The 25,881-nt window shown below is 41.6% G+C and overlaps 2 protein-coding genes across 3 annotated transcripts; both read left to right on the top strand.

Annotated features, from left to right (window-relative positions):
* Positions 1-770: 770 nt before the first annotated feature.
* On the top strand, positions 771-13,298 carry LOC111957490 (solute carrier family 2, facilitated glucose transporter member 11-like). Of its 2 annotated transcripts, none has more exons than XM_023978325.2 (12): positions 771-870; positions 1,894-1,992; positions 2,836-2,996; positions 3,172-3,296; positions 3,458-3,587; positions 3,701-3,849; positions 4,420-4,607; positions 7,607-7,717; positions 10,860-10,961; positions 11,636-11,711; positions 11,844-11,971; positions 12,388-13,298. In XM_023978325.2, exons 1-12 carry the CDS (start codon positions 832-834, stop codon positions 12,583-12,585), a joined length of 1,506 nt encoding a protein of 501 aa, XP_023834093.1. In that variant the 5' UTR covers positions 771-831; the 3' UTR covers positions 12,586-13,298. The 2 variants fall into 2 exon arrangements, with proteins under 2 accessions (XP_023834093.1, XP_023834092.1); XM_023978324.2 differs by lacking the exon at positions 771-870 and adding an exon at positions 1,170-1,363.
* A 6,908-nt stretch (positions 13,299-20,206) lies between these two features.
* gstt2 (glutathione S-transferase theta 2) lies at positions 20,207-24,687 on the top strand. Its single transcript, XM_023979208.2, has 5 exons — positions 20,207-20,403; positions 21,455-21,542; positions 21,640-21,790; positions 23,607-23,783; positions 24,224-24,687. Exons 1-5 carry the CDS (start codon positions 20,274-20,276, stop codon positions 24,368-24,370), a joined length of 693 nt encoding a protein of 230 aa, XP_023834976.1. The 5' UTR covers positions 20,207-20,273; the 3' UTR covers positions 24,371-24,687.
* The last annotated feature ends 1,194 nt before the right edge of the window (positions 24,688-25,881 follow it).

Raw genomic sequence — 25,881 nt, 5'->3', positions numbered from 1 at the left:
CTTAGAAGGCTTGACAGCGCCGCCCTGAGACTAAAATGTAGAAGTACAGCTCAAAAGAACAAGGAGGCCTATGTCAGGAGCACTGTTTACAGTAGTATTAATTTAGTAGACTATACATCATATAATATAAGTAAATAGAAGTGTCTCTTTTGTCTACAAATTGGGTAAATATTTTGGCATTTTGACATTTTAAGTCCAATATGTTTGTGTAAACTTGTAAGGTTAGGCTACTATATACTGTAGGTCTAGTGAAAGGTCTGTAGTCCCTAGGCCTAACTAGGCTCTATAGGCTATAGTCAATAAACTGAAGAAAGAGTTTTCAGTTTTTTCCCATTGTGAAAATTCACATAGAAATTATAGTAATGGCATGTAGCCTATCCGGAAACAGTGGAATGACCATCCTGCTGACCAAGAAGGGGCTTATGAGCTTTTCTGGTCACTTGACTTCACAAACAATGAGGTCTTTATAATCAAAAAGGAAAATTGCCACACTGATGACCATAAAATAGGTCAAATCCAATAATTCAATATACCTCTTCTTAGTTTTTGTGCATGGTTTTCAAATAAGACCTGGGCTATACCTTTTAAATTGCACCTTTCATAGGCCTAGCACAGAGTAGCCTAAAGGAATGCTGTCAAGAGTTCATTAAACACCTTCATACTAGTGATAATAACACAGCCTAGGCTACAATGGAATCATCACACCTACAACTAGTATGGGTGTGACCAGACCATAAATAGCCTAGGTTTAATCCATAAGTAGGCTGTAGTTGCTTTACTTGGAAGAAATAGTGCCTTTTTATTTGTTGGGCTCAATGAACGAAATTCAAAATGGATAGCAATGAAGTGTCTGCAGAATTAAAGAAAGAGGTAGGCCTTTTAATCATGAGAAAGGTAAAAATAGCCTACTGCTTGATGAAGATATCCGCACAAAATGTATTATCTGTAACCGGTGTGTGATAGAGAAATGTGCTTCATGGCATATTTAATGGTTACTGTGTCTAAAGAGTGCAGAGTTTCCCACTCGTAAAAAAGAGAGGAGTCTGTAATGCAATGTTATGCTCAGACGAGGGGACACTGGGTCATCCAAGGAACAACTGATCAATTGTATTATCCTCACTATATTTACTGCACAACCCGACCACATCCTCGAAAGGCACTCCACTTGAGGATGAGTGGTCTACATTAGCCTAGGAGAGAGCAACTTTTGCACTTTGCCTTTGGCTAGACAGAAAAAGCTGTATACAATCTGAAGTTGTACATACTGTAGATAAAACAAAAAACAGGACTCAAAATGACTAAAGGAGATACGGAATATCAACTTTTGCTTGAAGGCAGTAAAGAAACAAAAGAGAAAATTAAGGTATGCATAATATTAATAATAATAATAAAGAAGAAGAAGAGGTGTTATTGCTATATTAGTAATAATAATAACAACAGTAATAACACATGTATTGTTATTATTGCTGTTGTTGTTATTATTATTATCATTAGTGTGAATTATAAGTTATATTTAATCAATGATAAATAATAAATACATGTATTATAATACATATCTTGTTTTAAACTAACTAAGCCCACTGTTTTTGGTGTCCTTCACCTGCAAACAGGGACTGAAATTATTATAACGTTATTTAAAGAAACCTATAGCCTAATTCATTGTCTACACTTGGCTATTGTAATTAATAACCTTAGCTCAAATATATTTGATATTGTATTTGTGCCTCATTTGAACTTCTAACAGCTATCTAATAGTAAAATATGATCATGATTGGGCTACACCTGTTAGAGTTATCCTTTTTCTGTTCAATACTGAAAGTTGAAAAGTACAGCACAGAATCTGTACATATTATCTGATGCTAAACCACCAATTATGTGTATTATTGGTTTCAGCGTCCGAACAAATCCCTTCTACTGGCAGTTTGTGCAGCTTGCATTGGAGGAACCTTTCAATATGGTTATAATATTTCAATCATCAATGCCCCCACCAAGGTAAGACATTATTGTCAATATGTGTCTACTTAAAGGGGGGGATCTGAAGTTGCTACTTCCATATTGGGACTTAATTAAGGATATGGACCTACTTATTCTTTAAGAATATAACTTTTAAATATAACTTATAAATGCCCCTTAGTTCAACTGCTGTACTCCATCACAACCCAAAATGTGAGATTATTTTATTCCAATGTTTGTAAACAAAGTAAATGTAAACACTGTATAGCCTTAAAACATGGTTTCAACTATAATGTGTATATCATGGATGGTCAGCCATTGCATCAATAGCTCTGTCTATGAATTTGAGCTTGGTTACATTTATCCAAACCCCTCCCTCAGCTTTTTACTGAAACAGTGGAGGGGATTACATTTTGTCATTGTTTCAATCGCAGATTTCTCCCTTAAGTTTAATATACTTAAGATGGCTAAATAGAATTTTATTTGGTGTTATTGAATTAATGAGAAGATGATACTGACATTGGATAATCATTTATATTCTGTCCTTATTGAACCATGTCTGTGTGTTCAGAAAACAGTCAGTCTAAGCAGTCACACGCAGCCCTGGAGGCTCCATGTAAATCTTAGGGCACATTACAAGGGAATCATGACATAAAAAATGTAACACTTACGAGCATGTGACATGTAACCCTTTTGAGTAAAAAGAGATGAATTCTACCATGTCATTTCTGTATTGTGCAACTGCTGTGTGTTGGTACATTCCTCACACACATTCAGAGGTATAATACGTTCTTAAGTCATGCAAATTACAAATCCATTTCAGCCGTGAGCAGAGCTTCTGCTTTTCAAGGCTATATTGAGTTAGGGGTGCTTTTTTCCCAGTCTGTGCAGAATTTCATCAACCAAACCTGGCTGGAGCGCTATGATGAGGACATCTCAGAGCATTACCTCACTCTCCTGTGGTCCAACATTGTGTCCATTTTCACAATAGGAGGATTTATTGGAGCAACTATAGGTGGAACACTGGCCATTAGATATGGGAGGTATGTGTTTTGTTAATAGTGGCTTGAATCCTCATTTGGATATTTGTGTCACTCTCCAATTTTACACATAAGCTATTACTATTTTGACAATAGCCATTAGACTGCATGCATTTTTTTCGCCAAACAAGGCACTTTCAATACAAGTTTAATTAACTGCAATTATTCTGTGTCAAAGGAAGGGGACACTAATGATGAACAACGCATTTGCCTTACTGGCTGCTCTGTTGATGGGCCTGAGCTACCCCACTGGATTATTTGAACTGCTCATCGTTGGACGATTTTTCACAGGAGTAAATGCGGGTAAATACGTCAGTGCGTTAGTCCAGTGAAGCGTTGACATCAGCAGTTTGCAGTCTTTATTTCTAAGCCGGATGTGTTGAAAAATTTATATTTATTGAAGGTTCTGTCTTGTCTGTAAATTAATGTGCCACACTTTGTTCTAATCATATGCTGATTGCCAGGTATCGGCATATGCGTTCAGCCACTGTATCTGGGGGAAATCGCCCCAAGGGCACTTCGTGGTGCCATGGCAATGGGGACTTCTATTTTCATCACCGGGGGCATCCTTACTGGACAGGTGATTGGGCTTAAGTAAGTTTAGATCATCCTGGACAATTGCCTACTAACTTCCAGAGTACGTTGAAATGAAGACTGTGCATAACGTCTTGTGTGCGTTCCTATAATGAGTGTCTATGATCCTGCAGTGAGCTCCTCGGTAAAGAAGAACACTGGCCCATCTTGCTCTGCACCACCTGTATCCCAGCGTTCCTGCAGCTCCTCATACTGCCCTGGTTCCCAGAGAGCCCTCGCTACCTGTTGATCGACAGAGGGGATGACGTTGGATGTCGAAAAGGTATGTTCCAATCACATGTCAAAAGATCTACCACGAGCTCTCTCACATAAGGACTGACACCAGTCATCGTGCTGAAAACTACTGGGACAGAAAACAGTTGTTTTAGCGAAAAAGCAGGATCAAAGTGTGCAAACCTAAATTGTAACGTAACCTACGATCATTCATCTAAAAAAAGAGAGCCGACCTGTGTCACTCCGTACCTGAACATTAATTTGACATGATGGAAAGTTTGGAGGGGGTGATGATTCTTCCTTTATCTGAGATCAGAAGGGTCGGGAAACATAAATTATACAAATCTTTCCCCTTGAGAGACATACTGGGTCAAGCACATGACTGCAGTGCAAACTGTAACAGCAGGTTACACTGTGAATAGGCAATGTCTCTCATTAGTCACACAATCCTTGCTAATCAAATAAATACCTCTGTGTATCCCACTGTGTCTGTCTGGTTTGGCTTTGTTACGCCGGCTGGGTGAATGAGTGGATTCCTGTTATGAGTGTGAGGGATAATAAATGAAGCGTGGAGTGGAGAGAGACCATGTGAGCTGCGTCTTGTGTTTCCTGTGGACAGCGATGAAGCAACTCCACGGCACTGATAACTTTGATCGCGAGCGGGAGGACATGGAGAGGGAGAGGGTCAGCGCCATTGGCATTAAACCCAAGAAGCCCTGGCAGCTGTTCATGGACCGCAGCCTCCGCTGGCAAGTCCTCACCATCATCCTGCTCAACGCTGCCCAGCAGCTCAACGGCATCAACGCTGTATGTTCGCAACAGACCACATTTCCACACATGACCCTATGTCCCCTCGGGGCTGCAACGTTTATCAGTATGAACTCAAGTCAGTTGAGATCAGAAGAAGTTGGTTTAAATGTACAATATTCCATTCACAGAACTCTCATGTTAAATTCATATACCTGCAGGACATTCAGATTGTTATAGGGCATACACAGTGGTGGTTCTAGCTTGTATGGCTCCGATATATTTATATCGTTTAAAATAAATTTGTGTAAAAAAATTTTTTTACACAACTTTAATTAAAACGATATAAATATAATAATATATACAAAAATAAGACTCATAAGTATCTAAAAGAAGTAACAAAGACAAATAGAAACAAATTTGTGTTAATTTGGCACACGAGTATTAATACATTACCCACCCCTCAACACTGTCAACCAAGAGTCAAGACTAAACCAATTCACCAATTCGTGCAGACTGGATTTATATTATTCTTAACGATTTCGCACAAACCAGAAAAAAATTCAACAATATGTCTGTGAAACTATACAGTTGAAATTGGAAGTTTACATACACCTTAGCCAAATACATTTAAACTCAGATTTTCACAATTCCTGACATTTAATCCTAGTAAAAATTCCCTGTTTTAGGTCAGTTAGGATCACCACTTTATTGTAAGAATGTGAAATGCCAGAATAACAGCAGAGAGAATTATTTATTTCAGCTTTTATTTCCTTTATCACATTCCCAGTGGGTCAGAAGTTTACATACACTCAATTAGTATTTGGTAGCATTGCCTTTAAAATTCTTTAACTTGGGTCAAACGTTTCGGGTAGCCTTCCACAAGCTTCCCACAATAAGTTGGGTGGATTTTGGCCCATTCCTCCTGATAGAGCTGGTGTAACTGAGTCAGGTTTGTAGGCGTCCTTGCTCGCACACGCTTTTTCAGTTCTGCCCACAAAATCTTTATGGGATTGAGGTCAGGGCTTTGTGATGGCCACTCCAATACCTTGACTTTGTTGTCCTTAAGCCATTTTGCCACAACTTTGGAAGTATGCTTGGGGTCATTGTCCATTTGGAAGACCCACTTGCGAGCAAGCTTTAACTTCCTGACTGATGTCTTGAGATGTTGCTTCAATATATCCACATAATTTTCCATTCCTCATGCTGCCATCTATTTTGTGAAGTTCACTAGTCCCTCCTGCAGCAAAGCACCCGCACAACATGATGCTGCCACCCCCGTGCTTCACGGTTGGGATGGTGTTTTTCGGCTGCAGGCCTCCCCCTTTTTCCTCCAAACATAACGATAGTCATTATGACCAAACAGTTCTATTTTTGTTTCATCAGACCAGAGGACATTTCTCCAAAAAGTACAATCTTTGTCCCCATGTGCAGTTGTAAACCGTAGTCTGGCTTTTTCAAGGCATTTTGGAGAAGTGGCTTCTTCCTTGCTGAGTGGCCTTTCAGGATATGTCGATGTAGGACTCGTTTTACTGTGGATATAGATACTTTTGTACCGGTTTCCCCCAGCATCTTCACAAGGTCCTTTGCTGCTGTTCTGGGATTGATTTGCACTTTTCTAACCAAAGTACGGCGTTTATACTTGCGTACTATTGTTTGTACAGATGAACGTGGTACCTTCAGATGTTTGGAAATTGCTCCCAAGGATGAACCAGACTTGTGAAGGTCTACATAATTTTTTCTGAGGTCTTGGCTGATTCATTTTTATTTTCCCATGATGTCAAGCAAAGGGGTACTGAGTTTGAAGGTAGGCCTTGAAATACATCCACAGGTACACACACCTCCTATTGACTCAAATGATGTTAATTAGCCTATCAGAAGCTTCTAAAGCCATGACATCATTTTCTGGAATTTTCCAAGCTGTTTAAAGGCACAGTCATATGTAAACTTCTGACCCACTGGAATTGTGATACAGTGAATGATGTGAAAAAAAAGTGAAATAATCTGTCTGTAAACAATTGTTGGAAAAATTACTTGTGTCATCCACAAAGTATATGTCCTAACCAACTTAAAAAAAAATAATGTTTTAATAATTTAAACCTAATTTTTTTTTTTTTTTTTTTTTTTAACCTTTATTTTACTAGGCAAGTCAGTTAAGAACAAATTCTTATTTTCAATGACGGCCTAGGAACAGTGGGTTAACTGCCTGTTCAGGGGCAGAACGACAGATTTGTACCTTGTCAGCTCGGGGATTCGATCTCGCAACCTTTCGGTTACTAGTCCAACGCTCTAACCACTAGGCTACGCTGCCGCCCCATTTAACCAGGTAGGCTAGTTGAGAACAAGTTCTCATTATCTGTGGTGACAGTGTTTCCTAGCCTCAGTGCAGTGGGCAGCTGAGAGGAGGTGCTCTTATTCTCCATGGACTTTAAGTGTCCCATAACTTTTTGGAGTTAGTGCTACAGGATGCAAATTTCTGTTTGATAAAGCTAGCCTTTGCTTTCCTAACTGCCTGTGTATATTGGTCCCTAACTTCCCTGAAAAGTTGCATATCGCGGGGGCTATTCGATGCTAATGCAGTACGCCACAGGATGTTTTTGTGCTGGTCAAGGGCAGTCAGGTCTGGAGTGAACCAAGAGCTATATCTGTTCCTGGTTCTACATTTTTTGAATGGGGCATTAAGATGGTGAGGAAAGCACTTTTAAATATTAACCAGGCATCCTCTACTGACGGAATGAGGTCTATATCCTTCCAGGATACCCGGGCCAGGTCGATTAGAAAGGCCTGCTCGCTGAAGTGTTTTAGGGAGCGTTTGACAGTGATGACGGGTGGTCGCTTGACCGCAGACTCATTACGGACGCAGGCAATTAGGCAGTGATCGCTGAGATCAACCCCCCCAAATTTTACTTAGGGCCCCAAAAGGCTAGGGCTCGCTCTGACTGCATGATGAGTTCAGATTTGAGTTCACCCTCATCTAAGTTGTCCATCCCTGGTATACACTATAGGGTATAGTGTGAAGGACCGGTGTTTTATTTGTTTTCTATCACTCTCTCTTGCAGATATATTTCTATACAGATTATGTGTTTGAGCAGGCCGGAATTCCAGATGTCAACATACCCTACGTAACTGTGGGCACAGGAGCCTGTGAATGCCTCACTGCCCTTACCTGTGTGAGTGTCAACTATTGGTCATAGTACATACAGTACCATTCAACAGTAGGTAGTTTTTCTTTATTTTTACTATTTTCTACATTGTATTATAATGGTGAAGACATCAACACGATGAAATAACACATGGAATCATGTAGTAACCAAAAAAAGTGTTTATATTTTGGATTTTAGATTCTTCAAAGTAGCCACCTTTTGGCTTGATGACAGCTTTGCACACTCTTTGCATTCTCTCAACCAGCTTGATGAGGTATTCACTTGGAATGCTTTTCCAACAGTCTTGAAGGAGTTCCCACATATGCTGAGCACTTGTTGGCTGATTTTCATTCACTCTGCGGTCCAACTCATCCCAAACCATCTCAATTGGGTTGAGGTCGGGTGATTGTGGAGGCCAGGTCATCTGATGCGGCACTCCATCACTCTTCTTCTTGGTCAAATAGCCCTTACACAGCCTGGAGGTGTGTTTTGGTCATTGTTCTGTTGAAAAACAAATGATAGTCCCACTAAGCACAAACCAGATTGGATGGCGTATCGCTACAGAATGCTGTGGTAGCCTTGCAGGTTTTGTGTGCCTTGAATTCTAAATAAATCACAGACAGTGTCACCAGAAAAGCACCTCCACACCATCACACCTCCTCCTCCATGCTTCATGGTGGAAGCACACATGCGGAGATCATCCGTTCACCTACTTTGCATCTCACAAAGACACGGCAGTTGGAACCAAAAATCTCAAATTTGGACTCCTCAGACCAAAGGACATATTTCCACCAGTCTAATGTCCATTGCTCGTGTTTGTTGGCCCGAGCAAGTCTCTTCTTCTTATTGGTGTCCTTTAGTAGTGGTTTCTTTGCAGCAAGTCAACCATGAAGGCCTGATTCACGCAGTCTCCACTGAACAGTTGATGTTGAGATGTGTCTGTTACTTGAACTCTGTGAAGCATTTATTTGGGCTGCAATTTCTGAGGCTGGTATTTCTACTGAACTTATCCTCTGGGTCTTCCTTTCCTGTGGTGTTCCTCATGAGAGCCAGTTTCATCATAGTGCTTGATGGTTTTTGCGACTGCACTTGAAGAAACTTTCAAAGGATTTGACATTTTTCAGATTGACTGACCTTCATGTCTTAAAGTAATGATGGACTGTTGTTTCTCTTTGCTTATTTGAGCTGTTCTTGCTATAATATGGACTTGGTTCTGTTACCAAATAGGGCTATCTTCTGTATACCACCCCTACCTTGTCACAACACAACTGATTGGCTCAAACGCATTACTTAATGAACTTTTAACAAGGCACACCTGTTAATTTAAATGCATTCCAGGTGACTACTTGTCACATATACTGTCACTCACGCTCTAGGTCACCAGGCTGCTCATGATGGCGCACACCTGTCACCATCATTACACGCACCAGCGCGTCATCAGACTCACCTGGACTCCATCACCTCCCTGATAACCTTCCCTATTTATGTCACTCCCTTTGGTTCCTTCCCCAGGTGTTATTATTTCAGTTTCACGTCTGTGTGCTGTTCGTGTTTCTTGTTTTGTATTATGTTCTGTTTATTTATTAAATATTCACTCCCTGTACTTGCTTCCCGACACCCAGCGCACTCGTTACAGAATATCACCTCACCTAAGGGAAGCATCTCAGAGTGTTTTTTATTTATTTTTTTGTTGGAAGCGATGTCGAGTCTGGGTGTCCTCAACCGGCTCGTCGGGCTCCCACGCCTCGGCCGGCTCGTCGGGCTCCCACTCATCGGCCGGCTTGTCGGGCTCTCATGCCTCGGCCGGCTCGTCAGGTTTCCGCACCTCAGCGGAGCGACCGGTCCGCTCCTGACCCCTGGGATCGTCCCCTTGGTCAGCGTCCTACGGCTGGAGCCACGCGCCAGGGAGGGGGTACTGTCACGTATACTCCCTCTCCAGTGCTCTAGGTCGCCAGGCTCCCGTGCCTCAGCCGGTTCGACAGGTTCCCGCGCCTCAGCAGAGGTGACAGGTCCGCTCCTGATCCCCGGGAATGTCCCTTTGGTCGGCGTCCTGCGGCTGGAGCCGCGCGTCAGGGAAGGGGTACTGTCACGTATACTCCCCCTCCGGCGCTATAGGCTACCAGGCTGCTCATGATAGTGCACACCTGTCACCATCATTACGTGTGTCATCAGACTCACCTGGACTCCATCACCTCCTTGATTACCTTCCCTATTTATGTCACTCCCTTTGGTTCCTTCCCCAGGTGTTATTATTTCAGTTTCATGTCTGTGTGCTGTTCGTGTTTCTTGTTTTGTATTATGTTCCATTTATTAAATATTCACTCCCTGTAATTGCTTCGCGACTCAGTGCACTCGTTACACTACCTCATGAAGCTGGTTGAGAGAATGCCAAGTGTGCAAAGCTGTCATCAAGGCTAAGGGTGGCTACTTTGAAGAATTTCAAATATAAAATATATTTAGATGTGTTTAACACTTTTTTTTGGTTATCACATGACTCCATATGTGTTATTTCATAGTTTTGATGTCTTCACTACTATTATACAATGTAGAAAATAGTCAAAATAAAGAAGAACCCTGGAATGAGTAGGTGTGTCAACTTTTGACTGGTACTGTATATTTCCAAGTATTTAGTAGCATCTATGGAGTCCATCGTAGAGCGGAAATGTCATACAACCCCAATGCCTCTTTGCATGGATTTGTGAGTCTTTTAGAATCCTCTTTAATGACTGATTGCTAATTTCATCATGTTATGCTGGTATGACAGTACTGTTCTCATTGAATGCTATGCTATGATTTACGTTACTATTCATCGAGTGGATTAACATATTTAAGATGTGTTGACTACAGCTGTAGGATCTTAATCCTGCAGCAACAGGAAATGTGAATTATGTGGATTTATAATTAATGGACATTTTTGTAGGAGTTGATACATTTTTCGTAAGGGAATATCAAGTCTGAAATTTTAAAGTCGAAATTACAAACTTCAGAAGCCTTTTTAACCCTCAAATACACTGCAAGTTTTAAATGTCCTGCATTAAAGGAAAATTCTCTTGCAACAGGTTAATCAAATTAATATCCTACATCTGTAGTTTTTTTAAAACTCGATCTTATATTTCTCCACGATCTTATACTTCTGCTGGTATGCCATATGAGATGCTGTGTCTTTCAGGGCATGCTGATCGAAACTTTGGGACGAAAAGTGCTTATCATCGGAGGGTACACCCTAATGGCTTTCTGGTGCATTTGCTTCACTCTGACCCTCACCTTCCAAGTAAAGTATCTTTGATCTAACAATTCCATTTCAGTCTCTTATTAATCAGAATAAGAGACCTGTGTTGCACTTAAGTTATGGATGGTTAAACCAACCCTTAAAAGGTCCAATGTCGCCATTTGTATCTCAATATCAAATCATTTCTGGGTAACAAGCCCCAGTGCAGTCAAAAATGTGATTTTCCTGTGTTTTATATATACATTTCCACACTATGAGGTTGGAAAAATACTGTGACATTTACAAAATTAGGATAATGCCCTTTTGGTGTAAGAGTTGTTTGAAAAGACAGCCTTAAATTTTAGGCTGTTTTGGTGGAATGGAGTTTAGGCCTGCCTGGTCACATCACCAGGCAGTAAATTAGTAAGAGACCAATAAAAAAGAAAGATCAAAACCTCTCTGCCAATAACAGATAGTTTTCAGTTTTCCCCTCCACACTCCCAGACAGTCCTAGCACAATTCTTGCTTTAGAAATTGCGCTTTGCTAAGAAGCTATTTTTGTTTATTTTTGACAATTTTAATCGAAAACAATCACAGGAAGGTACTTAATTCTTACCCAGAATTATTTGATATTGAGATAAAAATGTCTGCACTGGACCTTTAATGTTGCTTGGCGGGCCACTTTGAGAACACTAGTTTTCTGTGACCGAATTGTTGTCTTCTTTCGTTGAACGCAGGGAGCAGGCCTATGGATGCCTTATCTTAGCATGGGATGCATCTTTGCTTTCATACTCAGCTTTGGCTTGGGACCAGGTAACCGACAGAACTTACTTATCGCTCGTTTATGCCAGTATTGCCAAACTTTGTGTGATCTGGCAACAATATTATTATCTGATTATAAATGTATTTAAAACTAACACTATACCTTCGCTTTGTCCTTTGGAGGTGGGGTGACAAACATCTTGACCACTGAGTTATTCACCCAAACCAGTCGGCCTGCTGCGTACATGATTGGAGGGTCTGTGAACTGGCTCAGCTTCTTCGTCATTGGCATGGTGTTTCCATTTATTGTGGTAGGTTCCAAGTGTTTGCAACCGTGGTACTTAACCTTTAAATTAAGGAGTATGGTTAGTGTCGCAGCGGTCTAAGGCACTGCATCTCAGTGCAAGAGGCGTCACTACAGTCCCTGGTTCGAATCCAGGCTGTATCACATCCGGCCATGATTAGGAGTCCCATAGGGCGGTGCACAATTGGCCCAGCGTCATCCGGGTATGGCCAGGGTAGGCCGTCATTGTAAATAAGAATTTGTTCTTAACTGACTTTCCTAGTTAAATAAAGGTTAAATAAAAAATATAAAAAATTGTGTAACAGTAGGTTATTCAATACTAGAGTAGTTTGATCCGTACTGCCGATTGATATAAAATTAGGAGAGATGGCTGTTTTGAGAGCTGGTTCTAGATGGGTTTGGTCTGCTCTTTTACCTCCACAGACTAAGTTGCAGCAGTACTGTTTCCTGGTGTTCTTGGTGATTTCTGTCTTGGTGGCTGTATACATATTCCTGGTAGTCCCTGAGACCAAAAACAAAACCTTCCTGGAGATCCATACCGAGTTCCAGTCCGGAGACAAGAGGAAGGCTTCAAAAGCAGATGACGGCCCAAGGACAACATTGTTGTCAACCCCTCTGTGAAACACAGCTCCAGTGTTTGCTGAAAGGACTTGTCAAACCTGTACCACATTACTTATTATTCAATAACTGTCAGTGCTATGAATATCTCATTGTCATATTGATACAAAGTTCCAGAATGTGTGTTCTTTGTCAGGGATTGTGAAGTGTAGACATTATAGTAATTGGGACACAGGAAACAACTAAATGAACTAGGTACTGTTAAAGGGATATTCTGGGATATTCTGGGATGTTGGGATATTCTGGGATTGAGGCCGTTTATCTACTTCCCCAGAGTCAGATGAACTCGGCGATACCATTTTTATGTGTCTGTGTGCAGTTTAACGGAAATTGCTAACTAGTGCTAGCGTAATTGCTAAATAACGTTAGCGCAATGACTTAAAGTCTATGGGTATCTGCTAGCAGATACCATAGACTTCCAGACATTATGCTAATCCAGACATTCTTCTAATCTGACTCTGGGGAAGTAGATAAAGGGTCTCAAAGCCAAAATCCTTAAGTATCCCTTTAATGTTGCTGATAAGTCCAGGTCAATGATTTATATATGCATGAGATTTACATTTGACATTTTATTCATTTAGCGTACGCTCTTGTTCAGAGCGACTTACAGTTAGTGTATTTACCTCAATAAAGTAGCTATCAGCAAAGTCAGAGCTAGTAAAGGGGAAAAAGTCAAGTGTGAGTATTTGTTCACAAAAGGCTGTTTTTTTTTGGGGGGGGGGGGGGTGTCGGGGTGAGAGGGTCGGTGCTGTAGGATTATTTAAGATTCTTCGAAGAGGTAGGGTTTTAGATGTTTTCTAAAGATGGACAGAGACTTTGCTGTCCTAGCTTCAGGGGGAAGCTGGTTCCACCTTTGGGGTGCCAGGACAGAGATGACCTTGGACTGGGCTGAGCAGGAGCTGCCCTCCTGTAGGGTGGGAGGGCCAAGAGACCAGAGGTGGCAGAACGGAGTGCTCGGATTGGGGTGTAGGGTTTGAGCATAGCCTGAAGGTAGGAAGGGACAATTCATTTTGCTGCTCCGTAGGCAAGTACCATGGTCTTGTAGTGGATGCGAGCTTCGACTGGAAGCCAGTGGAGTGTGCGGAGGAGCAGTGTGACATGGAAGAACTTGGGAAGGTTGAACACCAGGCGGGCTGCAGCCTTCTGGATAAGTTGCAGGGGTTTGATGGCACAAGCGGGGAGCCCAGCCAACAGCGAGTAGCAGTAGTCCAGACGGGAGATGATAAGTGCCTGGATTAGGACCTGCGCCGCTTCCTGTGTGAAGTGGGGTCGTACTCTACGGCCGTTATAGAGCATGAATCTACAGGAGCGAGTCACTGCTTTGATGTTTGCAGAGAACGAAAGGGTGTTGTCCAGGGTCCCGCCAAGGTTCTTTGCACTCTTGGAGGGGGACACCGTGGAGTTGTCAACCGTGATGGAGAGGACTTGGAGCGGGCAGGCCATCCCCGGGAGGAAGAGCAGCTCCGTCTTGTCGAGGTTGAGCTTGAGGTGGTGGGCCAACATTCAAGCTGAGATATCGGCCAGGCTTGCAGAAATGCGTGTCGGCACCTGGGTGTCATGAGAAGGAGAGTAGTAGCTCAGTGTCATCCGCATAGCAATGATAGAGAGACCATTTGAGGATATGACAGAGCCGAGTTACTTAGTGTATAGTGTGAAAAGGAGAGGGCCTAGAACCGAGCCCTTTGGACACCAGTAGTGAGAGTATGTGGTGCAGACACATATCCTCTCCACGTCACCCGTTTGGAGCCGCCTTTCGGGTAGGATGCAATTCAAGAGTGTGCAGAGCCTGAGACACCCAGACCTGAGAGGGTGTAGAGGAGGATCTGATGGTTCACGTATCGAAGGCAGCAGATAGACCTAGGAGGATGAGAACAGAGGAGAGAGTCAGCTTTGGCAGTGAGGAGAGCCTCCGTGACACAGAGAAGAGCAGTCTCGGTTGAATGACTCATCTTGAAGCCTGACTGGTTAGGGTCAAGAAGATCGTTCTGAGATAGATAGTGAGAGTTGGTCAGAGACAGCACGCTCAAGTGTTTCGTAAAAAGAAAAGATAGAAGGGATACTGATCTGTAGTTTTTGATGTCAGAGGAGTTGAGTGTTGGTTTCTTGAGGAGGTGAGCGACTCAAGTCATTTTGAAGTCAAAGGGGATACAGCCATTGGTCAGGGATGAGTTGATCAGGGAAGTGAGGAATGGGAAAAGGTCTCCAGAGATGGTCTGGAGAAGGGAGGATGGGATGGGGTCAAGCAGGCAGTTTTTTGAGCGGTCTAGGGAGGGAAGAAAGCGTTCAAGGTGTAGGGTAGCTCTATATGTGTGGGACCATTGGACTCAATAGGCTGAGTAAATGAGGAGCGGATGTCGTCAACCTTCTTTTCAAAGTGGTTAACAAAGTCGTTCGCGGAGAGGGAAGAAGAAGGGGGAGGGGTGGAGGATTAAGGAGGGAGGAGAAGGTGGAAAGTAGTTTCTTAGTGTTAGAGGCAAATGCTTGAAATTTAGAGTGATAGAAAGTGGCTTTAGCAGCGGGTACAGAGGAAGAGAAGGTAGAAAAGAGGGAATGAAAGGATGATAGGTCCTCCAGAAGTTTAATTTTCCTCCATTTTTGCTCAGCTGCCCACAGCCCTGTTCTGTAAGCTCGCAATGAGTCACTCAGTGACGCAGCAGGAGGGGAGGGCCAAGCATAAAGGGAGGAGAGTAGGGTCAAAGAGGCAGAATCAGGAGACAGGAGGGAGAAGGATTTAGCAGAAGGGAGAGATGATAGGATAGAAGAGGAGAGAGTAGTAGGAGAGAGAGCGGAGATTGCGAGGGCGCATGACGATCTGGAAGGAGGCTGCGTGGCTAAGGTTGGAGGAGAGGGAGACAGAACAGGACATTAAGTAGTGATCAGAGACTTGGAGGGGGGTTGCAGTGAGATTAGTAGGCGAACAGCCTCTAGTAAAGATGAGGTCAAGCGTATTGCCTGCCTTGTGAATGGGAGGGGACTGGGAAAGGGTGAGGTCAAAAGAGGCAAAGAGGGGAGAAAGAAAGAGTTGGAAAGAAAGAAATTGAAAGCAGATGTTGGGAGGTTGAAGTCGCCAAGTATGAAGAGCGGTGAGCCATCATCAGGAAATGTACTTATTAAGGTGTCAAGCTCATTGAGGAACTCTCTGCTGGGCGATAGATAACAATAATGTTAAGCTTGAGTTGCCAAGTGACAGTGACAGCATGGAAATCAAATGAGGAGATGGACAAGTGAGCAAGGGGAAAAATAGAAAATCTCCACTCAGTAGAAATGAGTAGCCCTGTGCCACCACCGCAACGACCAGATTATCTCGTACTATGAGAGAAAACGTAGTCAGATGAAGAGAGAGCATCTGGAGTTCTCTGGGGTGATCCATGTCTCCGTCAGGGCCAAAAAGTCAAGGGACTGAAGGGCAGCATAGGCTGAGATGAACTTGGCAGTTCCAAACGCTGCCAGAGACCAGGAATTCCACATGGGTTGTGTGTGCAGGGTACACTAAATTAGAAGGGTTGCAGCCAAGGGTTGGGGAGCGTCTGTAAAGCCTACAGGGAGAGGAGCGAACAGGTATAGAAAACCCACAGTGTTCAAAGCTACAAAAGAGCAAAATGAGATTATCTGAAAATAACTAGTTAAGATACTCAAGTGAGAGAGTGGTACGGAGCCTTCCTCTCTTTCCTTCCTCGAATAACTCTGAAGATGAACTCGGCAGAACCATCTTAGTTTTGCGACGAGACCACCGCTGACATGACCATTGCTGTCACACCCGCCACTGACACGACTGCCGCTGATAAAACAAACGACTGATAGGGGGCGCTGTTTTGAAGCCATTGCGTCTCCATCTTGGCACTCCCCCACCATTGTATAAAATATTTTAGAGGCTATATAAATGCATTTATTAATGTCTACATTTGTTTTTGCCATGTTTATTCTATTAGGCCCAGTAGTCGAAAACGTGATTTTCCTGTGTTTTACATATTTTTCCACACTATGATGTTTGAATAATTCAGGGTAAAGAAGAAGGAAAATGCCATAACGAGTATAGATACAAATAAAATAAGTTATTACAGAAATTGAGGGATCAATTTTATATTGAAAACACAGATGGAGATATATCTTCCATGTGAATTAAAACAAGAAACCTAATATATTCCTTGTCAATTAAAACAAGGAACTGATGCCACCCCATGCTCAGTCTGTGCTTCATGCTTGCTGCTATATATACAGACATTTGCAAAGCTGTGATCTCAACTGATATCTCACAAATTAATGGTCAATTTCCGTAAAAGTACATTCTGAGAATTAGCCCTGTCCTGTTCATGCATACTTATCGCACTGACAAAAGTCGACCTGCGAGGACGTCACAGCTAAAGATGGTAAAGTACCCATTACATTAGGAAAACTGTTGTAATGAACACAGAATTTTCTGGACTTTACTACTTTAAATAATACTTTTAAGATCAATTGGATAAAACAATTCCTAAGAAGACCCACTTCTATCTGGAATTGTATTCCTCATCATGTCTTCTCTACTTTTGGTGGCCTTAACTTCATGTTGTTTTGTAATTATAATATTGACAAAATTCCAGTGAAACTTTCTGCTTTTCATCGGCAGGTTCTTGTCATGGTCCTTAATTTATAAACACAATTTTTCTCCACACAGATATTATATATGGATAAAATTGTATAAAAATACTTCTTTGTTTTTAGAATATTGGTTCCGAAATAATATCCTATTGGTGAGCCAACTTGTAAATGCAGAGGGTTTTTTACTCAGTTATAAGGAATTCTTATCACTTTACAAGGTCCCTGTAACACCTAAAGATTTTGCAATTGTTTTAGACGCCATTCCCTCAGGTGTTGCTCTGTTATTCAGAAACGTGTCAAGACCTGACCCTCACACATACCTACTTGTTAACAAAATGAAGGAAGTTTCCTTTAAAATTATTCATAAATATTATCCTGCCAACCACTATATGAAGAAGTTTAAGGAAAACATCAACTCAAATTGCTCCTTTTGTAATGACCACCCAGAAACAATGATGCATCTTTTTTGGCATTGTATACATGTAAGAAAACTGTGGCAAGACATCAGTAGATTTATAATTGAACACATTTATGAAGATTTTACACTATTGTGGAGAGATGTACTGCTTGGATTCTTTACATACGATAAAAATAAGCTGAATTTCATATACACAAATGTAAATTTACTAGCAAAAAACATTTTTTCTTACCCTACAAAAATAAATTGAACTGTATTTTAAGACAGTTAAATACTCTACTAACAAAAAAGCTGTTCGAATTGTAAGTGTATGTATACCCCTTAAGGTCCTTGTGTAATTGTAATGTGATATTGTACCCCCTAGCTCGATTGTCCATTATATATAATCTATATATACTTGTGTTCCCTTATGTACTTTCTGTATTGATTTGTTGTTAATAACAATAAAAAAATAAAAAAAGAACTATACATTTTTTTTATAATAAAATGTTTTAAAAAAAAGCTAAAGATGGTAAAGCACAAGCTGAATGACTACTAGTTGGCAGGGCACTTTCTGCCATGTGCCCGGAAACTCTCCCCTAGGTTGTTCCTGGAAAAACTTTGTTCTCATTTAGAAGCCTAGTAATCACGCCTTTGTAATATTTGCATGACGTTATCGCGTAAATTCATTATCTAGGTTAAAGTAAATATACAATTTTAACTGACGGTGTATAACTTTAAGAATGTTGTTGTTTTTACAGCCATAATGTAAACTTTAAAAAACGGAGCATGAACTACAAACATTTACTCACAAAATAGATTTTAAGCGTTCTTTTATACCAGAAAAAAATTCTTAAACCCTCAGCTAAAATCTAAAAAGATTATGGGAAATCTGCCGCTCGACCATCCATTGATCACGCCCTGCACGACTTTTGTTTTGACTCAGTTGGTGACTATGTAGCCTACATATTACCGTTCTCCTAGCAACAGAATATTATGCTGGTAACACGATCGCGGTTGTTTCTTTTCAAAACAAGACTCCCCTGCAAAGACACACTAAATTGGGAATATCAATTGTTTTGCAGTCTAGTGCAGTACTACTGTTTTTGAACAGCACTGCAACCACATTTGAAAAATATATAATTTGACGTATTTTATTGTATATTGGATTATTTATACAATCATTTATTTTGAAAGTTTACACATACTGGTATGTTGAAAGCTACTGTGTAGACTACACAGAGTTTACAAAACAAGGACACCTGCTCTTTTCATGACATAGATAGACTGACCAGGTGAATCCAGGTGAAAGCTATGATCCCTTATTGATGTCACTTTTTAAATCCACTTCAATCAGTGTAGATGAAAGGGAGGAGACAGGATAAAGAAGAATTTTAAGCCTTGAGACAATTGAGACATGGATTATGTATGTGTGCCATTCAGAGGGTGAATGGGCAAGACAAAATATTTAAGTGCCTTTGAGGTATGGTAGTAGGTGCCAGGTGCACCGGTTTGTGTCAAGAACTGCAACGCTGCTGAGTTTTTCATACTCAACAGTTTCCCATGTGTATCAAGAATGGTCCACCACCCAAAGGACATCCAGCCAACGTGACACAACTGTGGGAAGCATTGGAGTCAACATGGGCCAGCATCCTTGTGGAACGGTTTCGACACCTTGTAGAGTCCATGCCCTGACGAATTGAGGCTGTTCTGGGGGCAAAAGGGGGTGCAACTCAATACTAGGAATGTGTCCTTAATGTTTTGTACACTCAGTGTATATTTAAATAAATACACTTTAATGAAATACAAATATTTGTCATTGGAATTACTCAATAGAGTCTGCAATACTTAAATGGGTCAATTGTGCTGGGCAATGGGTTTAATACAGAGTACTGGTGACTCCTAACTCCACCCTCTCCATTTACTACAATGCAATACACGGTATATGGGATACTTGGTTTCTACTAACCAAATATGGTTCGTTTTGGAGGGGGACACATATTTGGTTAGTAGAGACCCTACTGAGTATTTCCCACCTTACTTTAGCTGAGACAGGAAGAACAGTTCTTTCTACAAACCAATATGTATTCCATGTACAGTCTATTACAGTGTATTGCATTGGGAGCGATGGACAGGCAGAGTGAAAAGCCAGCAGCAGGCCGTGCGACACAGTCCCCATCCAAAACTAACCATATTTGGTTAGTATAGACCCTACTTAGTATTTTCCACCCCACTTTAGCTGAGACAGGTAGAAAAGTTATCTCGCTACAGCCCAATATTCTCAACATACCAGTGTCAACAATGCATTTTTACATGACACTCTTATCCAGAGCGACTTACAGGACCAATTAGCGTTAAGTGCCTTACTCAAGGGCACAGTGACAGATTTTGTACCTAGTCGGCTTGGGGACTCGGACCAGCAACCTTTCGGTTACTGGCCTTACGCTCTTAACCGCTAGGCTGCCTGCCGCCACATTTTTTATTTGTTTTCATAAATTACTTCTTGCATTTTCATGTTGGCACAATTAAAGTGGCCATTGATTAAAATTCAATATAATTTGAATTAGTTATCCATATTGCAATGGTTTGAAACGGGGGCTTTTACTTGGAAGGTTTCGTCATTACCCTACAAAGTGACATCATTTGTGCTGCTGGCAAAATACTAGTAGCCTACAGTGCATAGCTAACGTTGGCAAGCAATACAAATACGTTTATCATGGCTGGTAGAAAGACCGTAGAACTAGAAGTGTATTTAGATTTATTGTCACAACCATGTAGAGCAATACATATATTTCTTAACTGCAATAAAATTCCACACAAGGTGAAAACAGTTGCAATACGAAAAGGTGAGTTTCAAGCGGGCTGGGCGAACGTTAGCTGACGTTTAACGTTAGTTACCAACATCATCTAGCTAACGTTAAACATGCAATCAATATATCTATCGTTTTGGTTGCTACTAAAGCAAGATTGTTAATGTTAATTGGAAATGCATATATATGTTTGATATATTTATAAACAGACTGAGCGCTACATTGTTTAAAAAGCTAAATGTATCTGATCTGTCCTGCATTGAACTTAGACCTACTGTACCTTGAACTTTGTCCTACTCTGCACAGCAAAATGCGTGTTGTCTGTTGATAGTTGTCCCAAATGTGTACTTGCTAGCTAGCTAACTAGCTATTCAGAATGACAACAGTATGCTATTATTATTTCACAATCGTCCATGTCTTCAAATAATTTTGACAAATACACTGAACAAAAATATAAACCCAACATGTAAGTGTTGGTCCCATGTTTCATGAGCTGAAATAAAAATCCCAGAAATGTTCCATATGCCCAAAAGCTTATTTCTCTCAAATTTTGTGCACACATTTGTTTACATTCCTGTTAGTGAGCGTTTCTCCTTTTCCAAGATAATCCATCCACTTGACAGGTGTGGCATATCAAGAAGCGGATTAAATGGCATGATCATTACACAGGTGCACCTTGTGCTGGGGACAATAAAAGGCCACTTTAAAATGTGTAGTTTTGTCACACAACACAATGCCACCGATGTCTCAAGTTGAGGGAGCATGCAATTGGCATGCTGACTGCAGGAATGTCCACCAGAGCTGTTGCCAGAGAATTGAATGTTAATTTCTCTACCATAAACTGCCTCCATCATTTTAGAGAATTTGTCAGTATGTCTAACCCGCCTTACAAAGGCAGACCACGTGTAACGACACCAGCCCAGGACCTCCACATCCGGCTTCTTAAAAACTTAGAAATTGTTGCATATTGCATTTATATTTTTGTTCAATATAGAAATGTAATTAGAAATATAGAAATTTTAAATGTTAGAAATGTAGAAGAAATGTAATTAACATACTGTATTTAAATAACTTTGTTTATATATAGGGGAGAATAGGACACCAGAGTATACAAAACTCAATCCCATGCAGAAGGTCCCTGTGATGGTCGACAATGACTTTGTTCTGACTGAGAGGTAACACTCTTCATTCACTCTGTAGTTTAAAAATGTTTTTAAAAAATGTTCAAAATGAAAAAAATAAGAGCATTTCCCCTCCCTCATCTTGTTACAGTGATGCCATATTAAAATACCTGGCCACCAAATACGATGTCCCAGGTAACTGGTATCCACGCCACCCAGAGAGGAGGGCGAGAGTGGATGAATACACAGCCTGGCACCATACCAACACCCGGCCACATGCGGCCAAGGTCTTTCTCATGGAGGTAAGGCTTGCTCATGGGACTTGGCAGGTGAAATGTAGTCTAGTCCCATAGCCATCTTTTTGCAGGGTATTACACATTTATGCAATATCATTTTACTGTTATGGGACATGTTACAGTGGGGCAAAAAAGTATTTTGTCAGCCACCAATTGTGCAAGTTCTCCCACTTAAAAAGATGAGAGAGGCCTGTAATTTTCATCATAGGTACACTTCAACTATGACAGACAAAATGAGAAAAACATTTTCCAGAAAATCACACTGTAGGATTTTTTTAAAATTTTTTAATTTTTTAAAATTGTATCCCATTTTCTCCCCAATTTTCGTGGTATCCAATCGCTAGTAATTACTATCTTGTCTCATCGCTACAACTCCCGTACGGGCTCGGGAGAGACGAAGGTCGAAAGTCATGCGTCCTCCGAAGCACAACCCAACCAAGCCGCACTGCTTCTTAAGATAGCGCACCTCCAACCCGGAAGCCAGCCGCACCAATGTGTCGGAGGAAACACCGTGCACCCGCCCCCCTCGGTTAGCGCGCACTGCGCCCGGCCCGCCACAGGAGTCGCTGGAGCGCGATGAGACAAGGATATCCCTACCGGCCAAACCCTCCCTAACCCGGACGACGCTAAGCCAATTGTGCGTCGCCCCACGGACCTCCCGGTCGCGGCCGGCTGCGACAGAGCCTGGGCGCGAACATTGTAGGATTTTTAATGAATTTATTTGCAAATGATGGTGGAAAATAAGTATTTGGTCAATAACAAAAGTTTATCTCAATACTTTGTTATATACCCTTTGTTGGCAATGACAGAGGTCAAACGTTTTCTGTAAGTCTTCACAAGGTTTTCACACACTGTTGCTGGTATTTTGGCCCATTCCTCCATGTAGATCTCCTCTAGAGCAGTGATGTTTTGGGGCTGTTGCCGGGCAACACGGACTTTCAACTCCCTCCAAAGATTTTCTATGGGGTTGAGATCTGGAGACTGGCTAGGCCACTCCAGGACCTTGAAATGCTTCTTACGAAGCCACTCCTTGTGTTTGGGATCATTGTCATGCTGAAAGACCCAGCCACGTTTCATCTTCAATGCCCTTGCTGATGGTAGGCTTTGTTACTTTGGTCCCAGCTCTCTGCAGGTCATTCACTAGGTCCCCCCGTGTGGTTCTGGGATTTTTGCTCACCGTTCTTGTGATCATTTTGACCCCACGGGGTGAGTTCTTGCGTGGAGCCCCAGATCGAGGGAGATTATCAGTGGTCTTGTATGTCTTCCATTTCCTAATAATTGCTCCCACAGTTGATTTCTTCAAACCAAGCTGCTTACCTATTGCAGATTCAGTCTTCCCAGCCTGGTGCAGGTCTACAATTTTGTTTCTGGTGTCCTTTGACAGCTCTTTGGTCTTGGCCATAGTGGAGTTTGGAGTGTGACTGTTTGAGGTTGTGGACAAGTGTCTTTTATACTGATAACAAGTTCAAACAGGTGCCATTAATACAGGTAACGAGTGGAGGACAGAGGAGCCTCTTAAAGAAGAAGTTACAGGTCTGTGAGAGCCAGAAATCTTGCTTGTTTGTAGGTGACCAAATACTTATTTTCCACCATAATTTGCAAATAAATTCATAAAAAATCCTACAATGTGATTTTCTGTTTTTTCCCCCCTCATTTTGTCTGTCATAGTTGAGTTATACACATGATGAAAATTACAGGCCTCTCTCATCTTTTTAAGTGGGAGAACTTGCACAATTGGTGGCTGACTAAATACTTTTTTGCCCCACTGTATATCTCATGTTCTGTGGTTGTTGATGGCACGCATCGCTGCTTTGTGCTGTAGGTTTTACTGCCCCATATGACAGGGCAGCCAGCAGACCCACTGAAGGTGGAGAGGGCTTTGGCAGACCTGAGTGACACTCTGGAGAAGCTGGAGAACATGTTCCTCAAGAGGCAGCCCTTCCTCTGTGGAGATGACATCAGCCTGGCTGACCTGCTGGCCATGTGTGAACTCATGCAGGTGAGGAGCAGTGTGTCAACTGGTCCATCAGAGCCTAGCCACTAGGTGAACCAGCCACCTCTGCTGAGAAAATGGTCCTACAATGTAGCCAGGAATATGTCAAATCTCAAAGACTGTCTGTGTAACAGTATAACTTTAGACCGTTCCCTCGCCCCGACACGGGCGCGAACCAGGGACCCTCTGCACACATCAACAACAGTTACCCACGAAGCATCGTTACCCATCGCTCCACAAAGGCCGCGGTCCTTGCAGAGCAAGGGGAACCACTACTTCAGGGTCTCAAAGCGAGTGACGTCACCGATTGAAATGCTATTAGCGCGCAGCACCGCTAACTAACTAGCCATTTCACATCCGTTACATCTGACCACTTACAATACATTTTGATGTATGGATTGCTACCCATTTCAGTTTACTAAATTAATTGACTGCTTTGCTCTCAGCCCCTAGGTGGCGGCAGAGACATCCTGAAGGATCGTCCCAAGCTGTTGAGCTGGAAAAGTCGTGTCCAGTCTGCGCTGGGTGATTCCTTTGACAAGGCACACACAGTGCTGTACAGTTTCCGGGACAGGTCCAAAGCAAAGCTATGAAATAATCTCAATATGGTTTGATATAAAAGCTTGCACAATGCTTGAACGCAACACTACTACCAGATGTCTTTACTGATTATGTGCTGTCCAAGTTGACCTCGAGATTGAGGTTGTTTATAGGCTCAATGGGAGAGTGATCAGTGCCTTACATTAACCTCTGTATGATATGCTACAAAATTACTAGCTAGATGGTTCAGCATTATGGATCTTGATCTGGAGTGAAGATGGAAAATGTTGAATAGAGTAAGAATATATTTTTCAATGACATAACTGCCTAGAATTAAGGGATGCATAACAATAAAAACCAGTGGAAAATGTTTGTTTATTCAACAGTAGCTGTACAAAAACAATTATTTACAAAACAGGAGGCAATTTCCAGTAGACATAGCTCAGTATGTGCCTACAAGTTGGAAATCAACATGTACACTGAACAAAAATATAAACGCAACGTGTAAAGTATTGGTCCCATGTTTCATGAGCTGAAATAAAAGATCCCAGAAATTTTCCTTACGCACAAAAATATGATTTCCCTCAAATTTGTTTACATCCCTGTTAGTGAGAATTTCTCCTTTGCCAAGATATTCCATCCACCTGACAGTTGTGGCATATCAAGAAGCTGATTAAACAGCATGATCATTACACAGGTGCACCTTGTTCTGGGGACAATAAAAGGCCACTCTAAAATGTGCAGTTTTGTCACAACAATGCAATAGACGTCTCAAGTTGAGGGAGCGTGCAATTAGCATGGTGACTGCAGGAATGTATACCAGAGCTGTTGCCAGAGAATTTAATATTAATTTCTCTACCAAAAGCCGCCTCTGTTTTAGACAATTTAGCAGTACGTCCAACCGGCCTCACAACCGCAGACCACTTGTATGGGCGAACGGTTGTGAACAGTGCCCCATGGTGGCGGTGGGGTTATGGTATGTGCAGGCATAAGCTACGGACAACAAAATAAAATTGTATTGATAGCAATTTGAATGCACAGAGACACTGACGAGGTCCTGAGGCCCATATTTCTAAAGGTATCTGTGACCAACAGATGCATATCTATTCCCAGTCATGTGAAATCCATAGATTAGAGCCTCTTATTTCAATTGACTGATTTCCTTATATGAACTCTAACTCAGTAAAATAAAATGGTTGCGTTTATATTTGCGATCAGTATATAGTAACGTTAATCAAGTGCATTTCAGATGATTGCACCATGATGTAATGGAAATGGATTGCCGAATTTGGAAGCTCCACATTTAATTCTAAATTCTTACTGCTTGCTCAATCTATTTTTCAACCATAAAAATAATGTTTCTTTGCAGGACAATTGTCTGTACTTTCAGGAAAGCCTGAATTGCTTCGCTTTGCTATTCTGGTTGGCTGGATGCAAGTTTCACCATGGCGATATGTTGGCACATGAGAATTATTAAAATATGGTAATTCTTGCATTCTATCTGTGCTGGCTTTTGCGGGCTACCTGAGACATAAAACAGATAGGTGGGAGGGCATACAGGCTG

This window comes from Salvelinus sp. IW2-2015, linkage group LG33, assembly GCF_002910315.2.
Source record: "Salvelinus sp. IW2-2015 linkage group LG33, ASM291031v2, whole genome shotgun sequence".
Taxonomy (NCBI): domain Eukaryota; kingdom Metazoa; phylum Chordata; class Actinopteri; order Salmoniformes; family Salmonidae; genus Salvelinus; species Salvelinus sp. IW2-2015.
This window is presented reverse-complemented; position numbering and strand designations above follow the sequence as displayed.